Genomic DNA, 20,152 nt, shown 5'->3' on the forward strand with positions numbered 1-20,152 from the left:
TCAACCACCTCAGATGGCAAAGTGACCAACTACAAACTGGTTCAAAATGAAAGGGTGATCGACTTCCATACCTGGAGCTAAGTCTGGTTTGGCCTAGATCGTCCTAGATCAAGCGTTGAAGTTGGATTAATCCGGAGCGTCTGATCAGATTCCAGATTAAATCAGGGACGTCGAAAAAGTCAAACCATGATCTAGCGTTCTATACAAAAAATCGTGATGAAAGGCTTACATGGGGATGATCAGCATGAGGAGGAGATCACGAAAATGGGGACGATCGGCCCATGCAACGCCGGAAAAATGGTTTTCCGGTCGGGTCGGGTTCACCTAGCTGGGGTGTCTTCGATCTCCATCTGGGGGCAGCGGCGGGGCAAGGCGGTGGCAGGGAGCGGCTGGGCGGCTCGAGGCGACCTCGGGGAGGGCCGGGTCGTGGCCGGAGGAAGAGCGACGGCGCCGCTGGCGTCGGGTCGGGTCGGCGGGTCGGCAAGGGTGGGGAGGGTTTTGCGCGAGAGAGAGAGAGAGAGAGAGAGGGGGGACTATTCCGCAAAAAAACAAATTTTTTGTCCTTAATGAAAAAAATCAGATATTTTTCCTATTTATAGAAAATTCCCAATTTTCAAATATTCATAACTTAATCATACGAACTCCGAATATTGCGTTCCATATGTGCACGAACTCGTATCGACGAGCTCTACAACTTTCATGAAGGAAGTTTTCCCAAATTTTGAACGTATAAAAAGTCAACTTTGTTGACCCCCTAAAAACGTTCGTTTTCGAAAATAAAATCGTTCGAACTAATTCCACAACTTTTCCAAGCTTCGTACTCGCTCCTACTATCGTGAAATCATTTCTAAAAAAAACCACGGAATTTAATTTGGATTTTCCGGGGTATTACACAATTAAAAGCAACAGATGCGTTTCATACTTTCAAACTTTTGCAATCATGTTCAATTTATACTTAAAACTTTAAAAGCAACATACAATTAAAAGCAACAGCTTCATACTTTGCAATCATGTTCAGTTTATACTTAAAAGCAACATACAATTAAAAGGAACAGCTAGCTTCATACTTTGCAATCATGTTGAGTTTATATATACTTAAAAGCAACATACAATTAAAAGCAACAGCTTCATACTTTGCAATCATGTTCAGTTTATAGTTTATACTTAACTACAAGTCCTTTTCAGTACAAGCAGAATAGATACTTCAAGCATAAACTTATACACACAGAAAGTCACAAAATAATTAATTAGAGAACAAGCAGAAACTTATTCACATGCATAGAAACTCTCAAAGTCACATACTAATTAATAAGAGTACAAGCAGAATAGATACTAATTAATAAGAGTACAAGCAGAATAGATACTTCAAGTTCAAAGAATTTTAGCATCCATAAAACATAATTATACACAAGAATGGTAAAGTCATAATCATAAACACCCATATGCATGGAAAACAGTTGTCAAATGAAAAGAGCCGATCGAATACAAATTGTACCCGAAATATATGGTCTGATTTGTACCCTGAAAATACTTCATCAGCACGAAAAAAGTAACTAAGTAACATAACTTTGTGAACGAAAGAAAATAGTCTTAATCTCGTGGCACTAAATTAAGATACCTGTATTGAAATACTTTGACGTCGTTTCCGATCTACAACTTTATCAATGAAAACAGCCCCTTATCTGTCATCAACTCTGATCTTCTATAAATTCAGCAAACTAGGATGTTTTCAATAGAAATTATTAGTAGCAAAAGCAGAAGAACTTAGACGACTGTTCATATATGTAATTGTGTTCAATACTTACTAACAAGAATGATGTGGTCTAAAAACTGGAACATTGCCCTGCAGAATTTATCATTTCTACTACTCTTCTTTCATAGTGACACTTGGGCAGATTATAATTGGGTCGTATGTACTTGCTCAGTTCCTCGATTTGTAATCCTAACTGTGTTTTCTTTGTCAATTACTTAGTGACTTAGCTATTGTGCAGGTGAAAGAAGCTACATATACAAGGCTGTGCAGCACTAAAAAGATATTGACTGTTAATGGAAAATTTCCTGGACCAGTTTTACGAGCTTATAGAGGAGATACAATCTATGTCAATGTTCATAACGGTGGCAGATACAATATCACTATTCACTGGTAAGTTTCTAATATTATATATAATACTGTCATTTATCTAACTTACTTCAGTTTATTTTAAAGAAGTAGTGCTTTTTCTTACTTAATTGGTTGAGTACAATAGGCATGGAGTAAAGCAACCAAGGAATCCATGGCCTGATGGTCCGGAATACATCACACAATGTCCTATTCAACCTGGGGGAAGTTTCAAACAAAAGATCATATTTTCTACAGAAGAAGGTACCATTTGGTGGCACGCTCACAGTGATTGGTCACGTGCGACAGTTCATGGAGCAATCTATGTCTATCCAAAGACAGGAACTAGCTACCCTTTTCCCAAGCCCCATGATGAAGTTCCCATAATATTAGGTATCAATTAGTTTTAAATCTCTGTGCCAGGCGTTACATTAAAGATTGAAACTAAATAAAAGGAAAAAATCAAAAACCAAAAATTGCTATTTTGAACCTAGTCTAAGTTTATCTCTCGCAGTTTGGATTTATGGAGATGACCGGACCCTGGAGATTTCCTCAAAATTGAAAACTAACAGGTAATGAACTGTTGATGAAAATGCAGGTGAGTGGTGGAAGCAAGATGTAATGGAGGTACTTAACGAATTTGTTAGAACCGGAGGAGCTCCAAATGCCTCTGACGCATACACAATAAATGGTCAACCTGGAGACCTCTATCCTTGCTCAAAATCAGGTACGAACTCTCATAGTAATTAGTTAAATTTCCTAGAGCCAAATTTCACTCTTCTTATATTTGCTTTATTTGATTATCAATTACGGTGTGCTTTAGTTTTCTCGAAAAAAAAAATGCAGATACATTCAAACTCTCTGTGGACCAAAACAAGACCTACCTGCTCCGAATAATCCACGCAGGAATCAACGAGATCCACTTCATGGCGGTGGCAAACCATAAACTCACGGTGGTCGCGACAGACGCAAGCTACACGAAGCCAATCGAAACAGACTACATCGCAATATCTCCCGGCCAATCCATGGATGCCTTGTTGGTCACGAACCAACAACCTGGTCGCTATTACATGGCTGCTAGGGCTTACCACAGTAACCCTGCGATTGCTTTCGACAACACCACCACCACAGCAATAGTTGAGTACAATAATGGAAATGAGAATGAGAATGATACTCCATTATTTCCTTACCTACCTCCCTTTAATGACACAGAAAGAGCCTTAGGCTTTTTCACTAAGCTTAAGAGCCTACCCGTTGAGTTCAAAGAGCATGTCCCGAAAACTATCACAACTCGAATAATTTCAACAGTTTCAGTCAACACATTCCCTTGCCAGGGAAATCAAACATGTCAAGGACCCAACGGGACCCGATTAGCTGCCAGTATGAACAACATAAGCTTTGTGGAGCCAGATACAGTAGACATACTAGAAGCTTACTACTACTATATCAATGGAGTTTTCAAAAAGGGTTTTCCAGATTCTCCGCCGTACATGTTTAATTTCACTGCTCAGGACCTGCCTCTTATTTTGCAAATACCAAAGAGGGGGACGAAGGTAAAGTTTCTGGAATATGGGACGGATGTGGAAGTTGTGTATCAAAATACAAACTTAGTCGGTGGGATAGATCACCCTATGCATCTTCATGGGTATGACTTCCACATAGTTGGAACTGGCTTTGGAAATTTTGATGAAGAAAAGGACCCATTGAGCTACAATCTTGTTGATCCTCCTCTTAGGAACACTGTGACTGTCCCCGTAAGTGGTTGGGCCGCAATGAGATTCAAGGCCACAAATCCTGGTAATCATGCTATACTCAGAATGTAAATTATTATTTAGTTGAATATATCTTACAAATATTTTGCTATTTTAGGAGTATGGTTTTTGCACTGCCATTTGGAGCGTCACCTAACATGGGGAATGAACACGGTTTTTATTGTGAAGAATGGAAAATACAAGAAGGAAAGGTTGCTGCCTCCTCCACCGGATATGCCACCGTGTTAAGAATATTGCTGAAATTAATGTCACATTGTCACTATTGCCGTATCTATGCATATTTACATATATCTAGAAAGTCATGGTATCTAATGTATATGGAAAAAAAAAAAACGATAAAGATCATGGTGTTACACATGTGTGGTATATTGAATTACATTTTTTTTAAGAAAGAATATTGAAAACAAAAATTCAATGTTTTAAAAGGCTGAGGCGTAGCCGAGGCGTTTTCGGGAGAGCCTCAGCAAGGCGTTCGCCTTGAGGCGTAAGGCGTAAGCCTTACGTATAAATTAGTTGTATTTATGTATATAACTAGTCTTATGTATAGAACATGTAATCTAACCAAACACTAAAATTTGACAACCAATTCTCCCTCCCAATTACACAATGAAACTCAGAAACCAATCACACAGACTGAAAAAAACAGAAGTTGGGAATTGTTTACATACAATTCTTATGGTAATGGCTCAAAGCTTAAAAGCTGATTATCAGCATCATTGTTACTGGCTTCACTGAGATCCCTCAAACTTCTCCTTGAAGGAGTCTTGTCTATGCAGCCACATCATGTGCCCCTGAAACTCACAAAACAAACATAACCGTCACGTCACAACACAAACATAACCATCAGTTTCTCTATAAGATAATAACAGAAGCTATACCAGAAGCTATACCAGAAGCTAATTATCAGTGATTAGTACTGTAGCCAGCCTCGCTATACTTGAAGGTGTTTGATCTGCCATACAAGGAACATTACTGCAACAAGTAGAAACTTAATTGAGAAAGCAATTCTTCTAGAGGTAAAGCCAGCAACTTTGGCCATAATGAAACACCACTCCTTTGTTTTGATTACAAAATGATTACCAGAAACACATGATAATCCCAGATTGCTATTATATATGAGTAATATGACCAAAGCACATGATAATCCCCAACACTATGGTCTGCATATTCTGCAAACCTTGCCAATACCCATGTTCTTTCCCTCATTTAGTATCAATTGCTACCACTGCACCGATTGCTATCATACATGATTTTCATTCATTTATGCTATTATCATAATCTCACATTCCCAGTTGCACCAAAGTGATTAATTGAACAAGAAAACAGAACATTTGCTGCAAATCGGATTCATCAGCAAGATCGAGGAAATCAAATTCATACCTTAAATCCTTTGCTGCAAATCCGATTCCAACTCTCCAAGTGAGAAAATCTCTTGCTCCAAGTGCCAAAAAAGCCTCATTTAGAGCCAAATCCTTGAGAAAACTCATGGGCTCTTGATGATTTTATCAAATTTGTTGCCTGGGAATTGGGATTTGGAAGTGAAAGAGTCGGAGTTTTGATGGAGGAGGCTGAAGGAATCGAAAATGACTTCAGCTCGAGACCTGAAGGAGTTTTAACTCTCAAACCACCAAAACGACGTCGTTTTAGTGAAAAAAAAATATGAAAAAAAAATCTCAGGCGTTCGCTTTAGACGCCTTAAGGCGCGCTTTGGCCGCCTTTTCCGCCTGCATCGCCGCCTTGTCCGCCTCTGCGCCTCACCTGCAAAACACACTCATTTTCTACAGCGCCTCGCGCTTTCTAAGCCTTAAGGCGCGCCTTAATACATTGCAAAAATTACAAATAAAACCTTCTAAGGTAATTCAACCCAAAAGAGTCGAAATTGAAGGCCCTTATCACACTAAGGGGGCAACAATCGTCCAAAACATACTCATCACTAATTGAGTCGCCAAGATTTGCCAAGACATCCACCACATAATACTTCTCTTAGAACATGTCTGAAGTTGATTGAAGAAATAGCAGCCAACTTGTTAAAAATAACAATTAAGGAAGTAAATATTTTTGCTAGAAATAGCAGCCAACTTGTTAAAGTCAACGTAGTTGAAATTAATCGAAACCGAACCAAAGCAGTGCAATTTTGTTTTTGAAAAATGGCAAACTGAAATTAGTACCCAAAATCGGAATTGAACAAACCAAGTCCACCTTTAGCCACGCCAAAAAGGATCAAATAAAAAAGCTTAGGTCATCTCCAGTAAGAGTGGGCTATATTGGGGCCAGGGCTAAATTATAATTTAGCCCTAGAAATATTATTCTTTATTTATGAAATAGTGAACTATCTCCAGTAAGACATGGCTAAATTTTAGCTCTTTCAAGTATTTTATGGTTTTAAATTATGTTTTTCAAATATATCATTTTATTTTATTATAATAATATTTTAATTTAGACCAAAATTAATTTTTGAGACAATAAATAATTTTTTTAAGGTGTACGTTGCTAACCGCCATATAATCCTAACCATTGATTGTAATTATGTTGAGCAATGTATAATTGATAACCATTGATAGCATTTGACCATTGGGAAGAAATTGATTCTCAATTCAACAAATGGCAAGCTACTACTTGCCCATTATTTGGTCTTCTTCTATCAGTCCAAATGCTCCGCGTTTAGATTGTTCATCTGCCATGTTGGGGCCACAAGTTTGGACTAGGCTAGCCAAATGGCTAAGTTTGGCCCTCTTAACAGCCCTATAGCCCTTTTATGGCCCTTTGGCCCTCTTCTAATTTGTTGTTAGAGATCAAAAAAAGGCTAAATTATAGACATTGGCCCTTTGAACACATTATTGGAGATGGCCTTCCAATCCAATACCATAGGTCCATCATTACTTTATATGTTTGTGTCTTTGTAATGGAGTTTCTCATTCCAATCCTACCAACTACAACTATGGACATCAACTAGAATGAGCTCATGACAAACGCTATTAAATCGGATGTTCAATACCCTTGTTATCTCCGCTCATTCCTCCACAATGTCTTTTTTTTACGCCAAAAAAACAGAGAGTAACTATTCATCAACGACCTCTGATACTCCATAGAACGTCATACAAGTTTTTAGTATCACCTTTATGAATTTTGATAACAGAGAAAAATTGTGGAGTAAAAGGTCATCTTTGCCCTTTCAGTTAGCCCAAGGGGTAGCGGGATTAGGAATTGGATTAGGCCAATCCTACGCCAAGACTAGGGGCCGTGACCACTTACCCAATTTCATCTTAAAAATTGCTCACTTACTCCACTAAGAGTTTTTTAACCCCATTTACCCAATCTAACATCTACTGACAGTTTTGCCCCTATTAATTAACTCTCTCCTCTCAGACTCTCTCTCTCTCTCTCTCACAGATCTGGATCGGAAAATTCTGGTAGCTCTCTCTCTCTCTCTGCCATGGCAACTGCGGAACCAGAGTACGAAGCCCACCTCTCCTTCCTGCCAGATCTCCCCCTCCTTTCTCTCTTTCTATCCCTCTGAAACTGTTAATGACAAAGTGAGAAAGAATTCGACGATGGCCGAGTCGACTCAGCTCCAGCTTCAACTTGAGCAAGTTGCGACGATTCTTGGCCCCGACCCCGTCGCCTCTTTCAAAACCCTAATCTCCTACCTCCTCTGCCCCTCCTATTTTGAAAGCCTAATCTCCTCCCTCTTCTCCTCCAATTCCGAGCAGCGATCTCGGGCCGAGCTCGTCTATAACATCTTCAAAAAATACTATCCCGACTCGCTCTCCCTCACACTCGCTCACCTCCTCCAATTCTCGCCGGCGTCGGACTCTTGATTTATCTTTGCAGTCCTCCTCCGCAATCAAATCCGCCTCTGGCCAAGCCTCTTGGAGAGCACACAATCCACGATCAAATCTGCTCTATTGTTCTCCATTCATTGACAGGTTTTGCTTTTTTTTTTTTTTCGGCGAACCGAGTGTTAAAGTTGTGCTTGGTTTTGAATTTGCAGAGTTCGGGCAAGTCGTCGTCTTCGTGAGGTCTAGTGATTTTGAATTCTTCCGAGAGGATCAATGCGATTTTGAATTCTTCCAAGAGGATCAATGCGATTTTGCGCTGTTGAGAAAGGAAGTGGAATAGTATTGGGGAAGGAAAAAAAAATGAACATGTAGAATTGAACATATAAATTGATCAATTGTGCCTGTAGTGTATTCATTTTGGTTTTGGGAGTTTATGCAATTCACTGGAGGGCAATAATATGATTATTGGGAGGCAATAATAAGAGTATTGGGGGGCAATAATATGGTTACTGGGTATTATTAGGGGCAATAAATTCAGACGCCAGAATCCGGTCACCAATCCGGTAGCCGGAGTCCAGTCACCGGTCGCCGGAGTCGGGTCACCAGTCGCCGGAGTCTGCCACCGGAGTCAAGCAAGGTCTCCAATGACTTCTTTCTCTAAGTGACAAAGAAGGAGGGGGCAAAATTGTCCCAAAAATAAATAAAAATGAATAAAAAAATACTTAATTGGGTATTAGGGAAATAATCTCTTAGAGTGTTTGGGTAAGTGGCCAATCTCTTAGAATGTTTGGGTAAGTGGGCAATTTTTAAGCTAAAATTGGGTAAATGATCATTTCCCCTAAAATGTAGGGTGTAATGAGCAAGTAGAGTGAACAAAGAAAATGGTTGGGTGGCAATAGCCGCGCCCGTAAAGTTTTATTCGATCATGTTTCATATTTCAGGATGACAAACCACATAAACCTGTGCCTGATCATTCCTATAACTTGCCTGATCATTCATGTAACTTATCAGATGAATATTTTTCATCAGTAATACAACAACATTGTAATCCAAGGGAACCATAAGGTTTGCATAGAGAAGGGACTGGTCCACAAGGGCTTTCACAGTCTGCCTTGATTTTGCATGGACGATTGATAAAGGTGCAATCACTTGACTGATCGATTCCTACATCAAACATCAAGCAACATTAAGAAGAGAGGAAAAAAAAATACCAAACTTGAAAGAGAAATTGAGCATTCAGCAAAGCCAAATCGAAAGAGGTAGAGATCTTAGTAGAGCAATGAGAAAATATAACAAGATAAATGAGAAGAAGGGTGACAATTTTGAAACTTGGGTGATGTCATTATTCCGTCAAGGATTTACATATACTATACACTCTTGTGAGAATTGTAGAATTGAAGCCATGGCTTTTGGGCTTATATAGTGATTTAATAGTGGAAAATTAGAATTTTTGCTATAAAGTGACTAGCCTTTGACCTGTGTTTTTGTTCGGATAAAAAAAAGGTACGGCTATTGCCACCCTACCATTTTCTTTGTTCACCCTACTTGCTCATTACACCCTACATTTTAATTTCAATTATTAAATATACTTATCTAACCCATTTCTCCTTCCAAAATTATCCTTATATGACATATCCAATTGAAAAAGAATTTTTTTAACGAAAATCTCTCATTTAATTTATACCAATAAAAGAACAAAAATATATTAAAGTTTCATAATAAAATCATAATCTGATTTACTTCCATTTTTTTAAAATTTTCCATTTAGTTTCAATGTTCATCTATTTCAATCCATGTCAAAATATTAGTAAGTTAACAACTATGAGCAACGAAGAAGAGATTGATTTTTTTTTTTTTGTGTTTTATACTTTTACATCAGTGTTCACAAAGGGTGTTGCAAAGATTTTGATGAAGTTAACACTAATGGTTTGTGAATTGAATAACGAATTAACGATGAGGAGTCAATAATAAAAAGACCAAAAAATAGTAAAAATTTCAAATTTGGGTGGAGAAGATGAATATCAATGTTATCCAATGAGAAATTAAGTAGTCTTTGTATTTAATTAATTGGTTATGTATTTAGTTGTCCTTTTTTTTTTTTAGAAGAAATAAATTCATTAATAACTGATAAGATTACAAAGCATTAGAATGACCGGTTGTGGTCACAACACCACTACACACATTCCTATCAAGAACCGTACTTATGGGTCTGCCACAATCAGTGACATCCATGAGCCAAAAGAGCCCAGCCCCTAACCAAATTTCATGCCCCAAATCATGGGCTACAAAGAAAGAGAACTCCCGAGTGTCTCGATACAACCTTGCTACCAACATTAAGACGAATGATTTCACCCTCTCCAGCACCGTGTCCAAATACTACCAGACCACATGCAAGGTCAATTCACCATCACATTGACAACCAGAAGGCACCGATTTGGATTTTAGTAAGCATACTGTATTTAGTTGTCCTTACATATTTGGATTTTAGAAAATTAGTGTACTTATTAGTCATTTTGCACTTGGGTAATATATTCTTTCAATAATTCAAATGTTTGTAGGGTGAACTAAGAAAATGGTAGGGTGGCAATAGCCGCACCCATAAATAAATTAAGACTGCCCACATCAATTTTTGGATTGAAATTGTATTTCTCATCAACTCTTTTTTTTCTCTAATTTCTTTTCATTTGATTTTTGTAGTTTACCATAATAACATTTTTAGATGTTTTTTATGCTAATTCAATTTATTTTATTCACAGGGTACTTGTGGTATATAATTCAAATTTGGTGAGGTCTTTGACACCAAACTTTGGCTTCCATTTGTAGTAATAAAGATGAAATATTGAGTTATCTTTTCGTTATGTCAAAGCAAATAGAGTAGCTAGTATATCATTTTTTGCTAGTTGATGCCTGGTTGAATACATTTATTTCGTAAAGACTCTTGATATCATTTGAAGACATTTTCTATGTGTTTATTGCAATCAGGGGTTTAGGGTCAATGTCCCCCCTTTGTATTCGATAGTTTCATTAATAAAGGATTGATGGCCGCCGAACCAGCCCTTTATCCCCAAAAAAAAAAAATGAAAGTTTTTTCTTTATTGATTTTAGTCATGCGATCAAAGTTAATTTAATTCATTATTTTTCTATATTAATCTTTTTTTCAACAATATTTTCCTTTATTATTGACACATGTGGATGAGATGTCAGTTTAAAAAAAGTAAAAAAAGACCACAATATTTTCCAAAAATGAAAGCAATTTCTTATTAAAATAACAAATTAATTACATTTATGATTTCAAAAATATATTTGCTTTCGTTTATATATGGGTTCACCCACATGTGTCAATAGTTTTTCTAGAGTTGCAAGAAATAATCCGGCTTCCCGATGCAAAATTTTACTATTAATATAATAAATGGAACCGGGCGTGGGGCTGAGCCTCCCAGCTAGGCTGGGTTCCAAACCCCTTACAAAAAAAAAATAATAATAATAATCCGGCTTCACGAAATTTCGACATACTTGGAAAATTTATCTATACATCCTTAGATACTAAATGCACACCCTTACCTTAATACACCACTCATTTTTTGGAAAGATCCTAATAATGCAAAGAAATTGCTTTTGAAAATCTCAAATAAGCTTGCAGGATGGAAAAAAGGTATCCTCTCAAAGGTAGGAAGGATAACTCTCATCAAATCCTACCTTTCTGGTATGCCTAACCATGTTATATCTTGCTTCAAATGCCTACAAAAGGTAACACACAGTATTGATAATCAAGCTAGATCTTTTTTTTGGGGCTCAGATACAAAATGTCCTCCTGTAGCTTGGAAACAGGTATGTAATCCTAAGAAATTAGGAGGACTTGGAATTAGGCCTACTGCTTTCTTTACTAATGCAGCCATTGCTAAATTAACTTGGAAAGTCTTTAATGATATAGACAATTGGTGGTCTTAAATTATAAGAAAGAAATATCTAAGGAAAATTCCTTTCTTTTTCAGGCCAAAAAGAGGCAGTCAAGCTCATTAGCTTGGAAGAGAATTTTAGATGTAAGACAACTCATTCTCAAAGGTATGAGATGGATTATAGGCAATGGTAAGAGTATCAACTTCTGAACTTTCAATTGAGCTTTTGATTTTCCTTTACATGAACTAGTTGCTGAAGATAGAAAAAAAAATGAAACTGTAGCTGATTACTTGAAAATACCTGGAACAAAAATAAAATTTTTCTCTACTTTAATCAAAATATTTGGGGAATTCCCATTCCTGTTTCAGAATAGGAAAATGAGTATGTTTAGGGACCTTCCTCAAATGCAAAATTCTCCATTAAATCTGCAACCTGGTTATAGTATAACAATCTAGAAAAACATCGTAAAATTGACCTCATTAATAAATTGTGGAAACTTGATATTCCACTAAAAGTTAAGCTTTTTGGATGGCTTTTACTTAGGGGAAGGCTAAAAATAAGAGATAGACTATCCAGATTCAGGATGATAGATGACAACTCCTATATGCTATGTGTAATACCCAGAAATTCGTTATTATTTTCTGAGGATTTTCTGAAATTAATTCAGTGGTTGTTGGTACGAGTACGTAGTACGAGGATGAGGTGGAAGTATTTCGAACGAATAATTACTCGAAACATTGTATTTTCGAGGAGTCAAAGGGTTGATTTTTTATTCGTTCAGTTTCTCTGAAAATTTCCTTCACCAAAGTTGTAGAGCGCGTCGATACGAGTCGTAGATATGTGGAACGCAGAAATCAGAGTTCTTATATGAAAGTTATGGTCAACGGAAGTTTCTACTAATTTTGGAAATTACTATAAATAGAGGCTTTCCATTTCCGTATTTCCATTTCCGTCGTTTTTCCAGAAATTTCCATAACCATTCTTTCCCAAACTTCAGGCCGACTTGACCCGAACCCGAAAAACAGACCCGACCGGCGTTTCGTTCTCCAGTGATCTCCGATGACAGTGTTAACCCAGATCGATTCACCTCCTCATCCCAGTCCTCCCTGCTGTGGTCTCCATGGCATGGGGTTCTCACCCACGGCGATGCATCGAGGCTGCAAAGTCGAGCGGCGTCGGACCCGACTGGTTCTCTACACTCCGGTGACGGCAAGGCTCGAAACCAGTCTTGTTCTTCTCGTGGGAGCTTCCTCTTTCGATCCATGGTGGTGGTTTTGGAAGATTTGCACTGGAGCATAGTCAACTCGAGGTAAACAGTGGATTCCGGCTTAGGAGCTTGATTCCAGCCGATCTAGGCCGAGTTGGTTCAAACTCCAGGTATTAAAGTTGCTCCAGTTGGTATTACCTCCATTTTTTACGGTTGAATTGTTGTGGTTTTGAGTTTGGCCGGCGGCGGTGTGCCACAGCCTGTGGTGGCGCTTGGTGGCATTTCTGGCCATGTCAGGGGCAATTTCTGGTTTTATATATCATCTACTCGTCGATATGAGCGTTTTGATATATAATACGTAATTTTTGGAGATCGTATGAGCATGTTAGGGTTTTTAGCGATTCTGATTCGCTCGGTTTTCGTTTCGTGAGGATCCGACTGTTCGATCGACTTGTAGCTTTGATATATCGATCGTAGAAGTATTCCGAAGACTTTGGGTGGTCTCGGATGAAGTTCCGCCTCGATTGGCATTACTTGGCATTACTTTCAAGGTTTTAGTTCAAACGGGGGTTCGAACCTTAATCGCTTTGTGTTTCGTGTACTGAGATGAGACCGTATGTGATTAGGTACTTGACAAAGTATTCTTGGACGGATATTTTGCGAGTGTGATATCTCGGTTCTGTATAGAAGACGCAGCGAGATTCAGAGATGAGTAATCTCACAATGTTCATTTACGAACAAAGTTACCTTATCATTTTGGGAGTTATTTATTTAACTGCAAACTATAGTTGGTATTAGTGGCATTCCTGAGTGAATGACTAGGTATATATATTTACGTGAAATATATATATCTTTATGGATTGAAAGATGATTTATGCAATGTGGATTGATGGTTTCCATTCTATTATTTTGAGGCGTGACTTTTCGGGAGACAATGTTTTAGGAATTGAGAATTTCCATTGTTTGAAAAGTACCAAGATTTTGTGTGAGTTGCTTTAACGAGATTTGAAATGTTTTGATCTAACGACCGGGGATTTGAAGACCTAAGAGTCACAGGTTATGATATCTCCTTTTGTTTTGCTTTAACATTTTGGGTCCAGAGTGACTTTCTTAATGTTTTAAATCTGACAACCGGGGGTCCGAGGATTTGGAGGTCACAAGGTGACATCTCCTTTTGATTTGGTTTAACAATTTGGGTCTAGAGTGACTTGCTTAATGTTTTAATCTGACGACCAGGGGTTTGAGGATTGAGAGTCACAGGTTGTGATTTCTCCTTTGAGAGTTTAGTAACATTTTGGTCCTGAGTGACCACTTTTACATGTTTTGATATGAAGGTCGGGGACCTGAAGATCCGGGGTCACTAGGAGTGACCTCAGGCATATATATCGGGACTTCACACCTTTGGCCGGCTTAGTGGATACAATGCTCATGAGTATGCGTTTTAAAAGGGAGTAGCTGGGATTCTTTCTTTAATGTCCAGGGTGGACTTTTTGCTGGGAGTCATAGGGAGTAGCTGGGAGTTACTTGATGCTCATGAGTATGCATTTTAAAAGGGAGTTTCGGGGATTCTTTCTTTTAATGTCCAGGATGGACTTGTTTTTCATATTTATTTGTTGGGGCAACAATTTATATGATTTGGTCACTGAGTTGACTTTTATTGTCCAGGTTGGACCGAAGTATCACATTCGATTTGTTAGGATAACAATAGATATGATTTGTTGTGTTGTTGATTTTCATTATCCAGGTTGGATTGATTTATCATATTTTAATTGTTGGAGTCTCAATTAATATGATTTTTTCACGGGGTGACTTTTGTTGTTTCTTTTGGGAAAAAAATATTATTTTGGGAATCATGGTATGTGTTCCTTTTCTCGAGTTGAAAGGTTTTCCTCGTTTTAGTGTTTGAGTTTACTCATACAAGTTTTCATAAGCTTACCGGGTTTGTTGTGTGGCAACCCGGTGTACTATTTGATGGTGTAGGGGTTAATCCTGCATGTTAGGGTAATCGTGGCTGAAACTGGTTCTGATAGTTGCAGCTTTACTGTAGGAAGCCAATTTTGTGACTTTACCGTTGTTAAGACTTCCACTGTGTAGTAAGCTTTGAGGAGCATTTACTTTTATTTTGTTGTGGCAATTTAATTCGTAAACTTATGTAATATTTGACTCTGTGGAGGGAGTCTGTATTGACATAGTGGGTTCAGGGCATCAATATGTACTTGGTTTAAAGGGAAAAAAATTTCTAGGTATTTTGTATTGATGACTGAACCATCACGCATATATAATTATGGGATTATATTGAATTTTAATTGTGTTTAATATTCAAGGCGTGACACTATGTGATAGTCATAATGAAACTGCTAACCAATTAGTTGGTTATTGTGCCTTTACCAAAGAGGTCTGGAGAATAGAAGGAGTAGCTGCCCCAATTGACTGGAAGAAAGGCTATTTAAAAGTCTTCAAAGAAACCTTCATTCTACAGCCTTATGATAGTAAAGCTTTCACCAAATTATCAACTCTGTGTTGGCAGATTTGGAAAGCTAGGAATGACGTTGTGTTCAGAAGGACTTATGCTAATCCCACTTCTATGGTGGCAATCTCGGCTACAGTTTTGAACAATTCCATTAATGAAAATTCTCCAATTACTAGAGGAGATACTACCCAAAACCATCCGACCACTATCATGTGGCAGTCTTTTCCTAGTAATTGTGTCAAAATAAACTTTGACGAATATGTAAACAGGGTCTCTTCTGCTGGGGGATTTATCATTCGAGACTCCGATGATAATCCTCTCCTTGCAGCTAGCAAAAAATTAGGGAATGCAACTGTACCAGTGGCAGAAGTAAAATCTCTTTGTGATAGCCTTATAAATGCTCAGCAAAAATGTTATCTCATTGTCCAAGTAGAAGGAGACTCAAACCTTGTCATAGACTCGGTAAATGGTGCCATATCTCCACCTTGGAGGCTTATCAAAGTTGTTCAAGACATCTAAAATCTTCCTGCAATGTTTATTTGTATCACTTTTAAACATGTTCTTAGAGAAGCAAACTTTGTAGCAGATGTTATTGCAAATTTATGTCATAAGTCTTGTAATGGTCACAGCTGGACCAACATGGTCCCAAGTGCAGGTACTAGAGTTCTTTTATTTGATGTTGTAAATTATAGTTCCAATTTTATCGGATGTCCCCGAAGGGACTGTAAATTATAGTTGCCCAAGAGGGTTCCATTTATTTTCATTTAACATTGACGAAAACACCCCTCTAATCAACAATATGCTTCCTCAGATCCGTCATTTGCTCAGATTTGATCTGTCTTCTACTTTACTCAAATATTTATCATCTATTTCACTTACACAGAGAGAGAGAGAGAGAGAGAGAGATCTGACGAAAATCAAGAGAGATGGAGTGAATGATCATTCAGGTAAGTTCTAATTCAATTGAACAATTCCATTTCTATTCGATAAGAATCGATTTCGGATTGAAAGAGAGAGAGAAGAGATCCCCTGTTTGCTGACGAATTTGAAAGCCCATTCTTTCCAGTTGCACCTCTTACTGGGCTGTAGCATTCTTGAATACTGTTGTGATGTACGATCACAATTCACAGTAGCCCTGGTCATCAACTCATGAAGCAATACAACCTTGCATTTGTGTTTTTCATGGTATTTATGTTTTAGTTTAGTTAATTGTGTTAGATAGGTATTGACAGCAAACTCATTTTAAATCCATACGTGCATGATGAAATTAATTTTTTATGGAGTTTGATTTCGCCAACCGTTTGTTACTGAAGATCAGTAGCAATAGTGAATCTACCTTATTAATTTGCTATTGAGGGTCAGTAGTTCTATTCTATTTTCTACTAAGGCTACTGAGGTTCAATATGCATGTCATGTGTGTTATTGAGGGTCAATAGCCAATATGCATGTCATGTGTGCTTTTAAGGGTCAATAGCCATACGTTTTCTTTTTTGTGAGCTAGTAAGCCATGTCATATTTGCTATTGATGGTCAGTAGCCCTGTTATATATGTTTGCTAAAAAATGGTCAATAAGCATATCATATTCTTTTTGTGAGCCAGTAAGTCATACCTGATCTTCTATTTATGGTTTTTGTAGTCATATTTTATTTGCTACTGAGGTTCAGTATGCATGTCTTATTTGCTACTGAGGTCCATAGTCATATCTTACTGCTACTGAGATTTTAACATAGTGAGAACTGAGAACTGAGAAGTTAGAGTTCACTCATTTTCTGGAAAAAAATAATAATAATACCTATTGGCAATTTGGTTTAAGATTGACTTACGAAAGGTATATAGTTGAAGACCCATTAATATAAACGGTGGCAATTTCGTAATAAATAACAATTATACTGTTTGTTTTGGTAATGACCCCTGCTCCGTGTTTTTCTACTATCTGCTTGGTCCATATAAAGTGGACCGCAATTTGAACTAAAAAATATAATAATATTTTCATATGTTCATCTAATTAATGCAACCCTAGAGGACGCCGTGGTCTGTGCTACAACCTGTCCGGCTCCGCCTTAGCACCGGTGATGGCCTTTGGCCTAGCCGGCGCATGTAGGGTGAGGCCGGACGGGTGATTTGTTTCAGGTATGTCTCCAAAGCTCGAGGGTTTGGATCGGTCTGTGTTCTGGCACTTTCTGGGTCGAAACGAATGGCTGCGTCGGGGAAGCGGGCTGGGGTTGGAAATGGTTTTCGCTGGATCGGAGCGGTGTCTGTTGGCGCTCGATGGTCGGCCGGCCGGTTGGTGCAGATCGAAGGTTGGCTGAGATCGATGGCGTGATAAGGCGATCGATCCTGATTCATTTGCAGGGGGTCCAGATGCCGGCTGGTGCTGGGTGGTCTACGATGCTTGGAGTTGTCCGGCGTTGGTTGGACGGCGACGAGGGCGTGAGGGTGGCCCAACGCCAGTGGTGGGATGGTGGTTTTGGTGGCGGGGCAACCGGCTGTTGCTTTGGGCTGGGAAGGCTGGATACGTTGCTGATGTGGCCTTTTGGGCTTGGAGGTTGCTAAAGGGCCTGTTCTGGGCTAGAGATGGGCGTTGGGTTCACTACGTGGGCCTAGCCCAAATTTACTTAGTATTATTTTCAATAATTCCTTTTTTCTAAGGACAGTTAGGCACTTTTTGTGCACCTAGAGGCTTGCTATTTTTTAGTGAGCATTAGTCTACGTAGCTATGGTTTCTTTTTACACCAAGTTAATGAATCTCCTGGAGTACCACAATTGAGTGCATTGACGAAAGGAGATTCAAGATAGTTTTCTTTGTGTACGCTGAGATTTGTAGTTGTGTAGGCTCGTAAAATTCAAATGAGCATCATTGTACTAGTGGATGGTACCCGTATTCCCTTACCTGCTTGACCACTGATTTAGGGTACAAGCATATAGGGTTTAGGGTTTATTTGTATGTGTCGTTCTGGCTTTGGGATTAAATGAAATCTCTCTTACTTTGTAAAAAAATAATAATAATAAAGTGGACTGCTCCGCATGGAGCTTTGACCAGCTAATATAACCTTTTTGGTAAATAGCTCATTTCATAATACTAATCAGGGGACAAATCCGTTGCCACCTATTTTATAGTTAAAATTATACTCTATATCTATTTTTTTTTATCATATCAACAACTAGCATTTTATGAGTCGGACTCACGACCTCCCTTACGAAGGGGAGACTTATGTTATTAGACCAAAGGGTAGTTGCCTATACTCTATATCTATTCGTGGCTGAATTAAAGACAATATATTATATGTTTTTAAATAAATGCAATATATAATATCAAATTAGATAATCATGCGTTAATATGTATTTTTTTCTCTCTCTTAATCTTTAAATATTTTCAATTTAAAACAGATCTGTAATGAGTTTGCATTTGCTTGACTTATAATGAGTTTACATTGCTTAGATAGGGGATTGGTTGTTAGTTTGTTACCCCGCCATTTTTTCTGTCTTTTAAGTGTATGTTAGACTCTGGCCTGTTGGCTGGTTATCTAATAAGGTTCTTTAAAAAAAAAAAAAAAAGATAGAGTTCGAGATTTTATCCGTTTTCTATTCAAGTACATGGTAGACTCTAACCCTGCTAATGATTATTGAATCTAATGAAATCAATATCCTTTAAAAAAAAATGTTTTCAAATTAAAAATCCATGATAACTTTCTCGTTTTAGAATATCAAATCATCTCCTTTATTGTCTTTTTTTTATTTATTCATAATTACATGTACCGATGAACGTTTACCCTGATGAACGGAAATTTAAATAAAAAAATGTCTGATCTAATTATCTTGAAGAGTAAGCATACTCTTGTATAATTACCAAAACTAAGAATTTCATGGTTTTTACCAACATATGTCTACACGGATAGCCATCGAGATATTTTGAGGCGCACACAATTTGTTCCTGCATATGCAATTATGCCATGTACAACGGTATCATACCAAACCCAGGTGGTTCACCAAGTTTCCAACTCGATGAGAAAAAGAGAATTAAAAGTCAAATATATGAACAACAAACAATGGCTATAAAACAAATCAATCTGGTGGGGTGGGTGAGGCGGTAGGTGGCGTGGAGTGGAGGTCATGATCGATCACCATATATGATAAAAGGTCATCTTCACTTCTTCAGGAACCTTCTGATCCATGTCCATAGTTTTATAAAATTTGTTGCTTTTAGAAAATAATGTGTGAAATTCTTTTGTCATTTGATATTGACTGAGTGACAATTTTTTTTTTTTTTTGGCGGAAAGATTACAATAACAAAAAGCAAAGAAAAAAAAAAAGGAGAGGCAGGCAGGACAAAACCTGCACACCGAAAGACTAAGGAGGGCAAGGAAGCCCATCATACAACAGAACACTAAGTAAAGAGGAAGGAGGATTAATCATCTAGTCTGAAGGGCACATTCCTCTTAGAGCTAAAGCAGCAATGTGATCCGCTGCTTGGTTAGCTTTCCTGCTGGACCAGATCCAGCTGATTTGCCGGTTTAGGGATAGGTACCGGGCTTTTGAAAACAGATTTGTGACTTGAGGAGCCATTCCAGATTTGAGGGCATGAATCAGGATGAGAGAGTCCGAAGCGATGATGACAGGACCGGGAGGTAGTGTTTCCACAATAGACAAAGCTTCACAAATGGCAAGGAGTTCGGCCGCAAGCGGCGAAAGAGCAGGAAGAACTCCAGCAAAACCATCCATTAATTTACCCAAATCGTTACGAACAACAACTGCAATACCACAAGTGGAAGAGGATGCAGAAAAGGAAGCATCAGTATTTAACTTGAGGCAGTGAACAGGGGGAGGAGTCCATGTATGAGCTGCAGTGGTCAGAGGAACCAATATGATGGGGGGTTTAAGAACTTCCTTTGGAGGAACAAGATCCAAGAACTCCAAAGCATCAGAGTGAGC

At 38.2% G+C, this 20,152-nt stretch overlaps 1 protein-coding gene and 1 long non-coding RNA gene across 3 annotated transcripts; one reads left to right on the forward strand and one right to left on the reverse strand.

Annotated features, from left to right (window-relative positions):
• The first annotated feature begins 1,773 nt into the window (after positions 1-1,773).
• Positions 1,774-4,153, forward strand: LOC133741170 (laccase-15-like). Its single transcript, XM_062169115.1, has 6 exons — positions 1,774-1,909; positions 1,992-2,143; positions 2,247-2,491; positions 2,697-2,825; positions 2,945-3,895; positions 3,968-4,153. The coding sequence occupies exons 1-6, from the start codon at positions 1,814-1,816 to the stop codon at positions 4,096-4,098; spliced, it is 1,704 nt and encodes a 567-aa protein (XP_062025099.1). The 5' UTR covers positions 1,774-1,813; the 3' UTR covers positions 4,099-4,153.
• Positions 4,154-4,470: 317 nt separating this feature from the next.
• Positions 4,471-5,505, reverse strand: LOC133735671 (uncharacterized). Of its 2 annotated transcripts, XR_009859209.1 has the most exons (3): positions 5,251-5,505; positions 4,761-4,842; positions 4,471-4,661 (listed from the first exon to the last, which is right to left on the reverse strand). It is a non-coding gene; the product is annotated as an uncharacterized LOC133735671 (long non-coding RNA). The 2 variants fall into 2 exon arrangements; XR_009859208.1 differs by lacking the exon at positions 4,761-4,842.
• Between the last annotated feature and the right edge of the window lie 14,647 nt (positions 5,506-20,152).

The sequence above is a fragment of the Rosa rugosa genome, chromosome 3, assembly GCF_958449725.1.
Source record: "Rosa rugosa chromosome 3, drRosRugo1.1, whole genome shotgun sequence".
Lineage (NCBI taxonomy): Eukaryota > Viridiplantae > Streptophyta > Magnoliopsida > Rosales > Rosaceae > Rosa > Rosa rugosa.

Excerpts from the sequence above, each read along its gene's own strand:
- LOC133741170 (XM_062169115.1), top strand. The coding sequence starts at position 1,814 with ATGATGTGGTCTAAAAACTGGAACATTGCCCTGCAGAATTTATCATTT. Across the intron at positions 2,144-2,246 it reads TACAATATCACTATTCACTG|GCATGGAGTAAAGCAACCAA; the intron begins GTAAGTTTCTAA and ends TGAGTACAATAG. Across the intron at positions 2,492-2,696 it reads TGAAGTTCCCATAATATTAG|GTGAGTGGTGGAAGCAAGAT; the intron begins GTATCAATTAGT and ends ATGAAAATGCAG.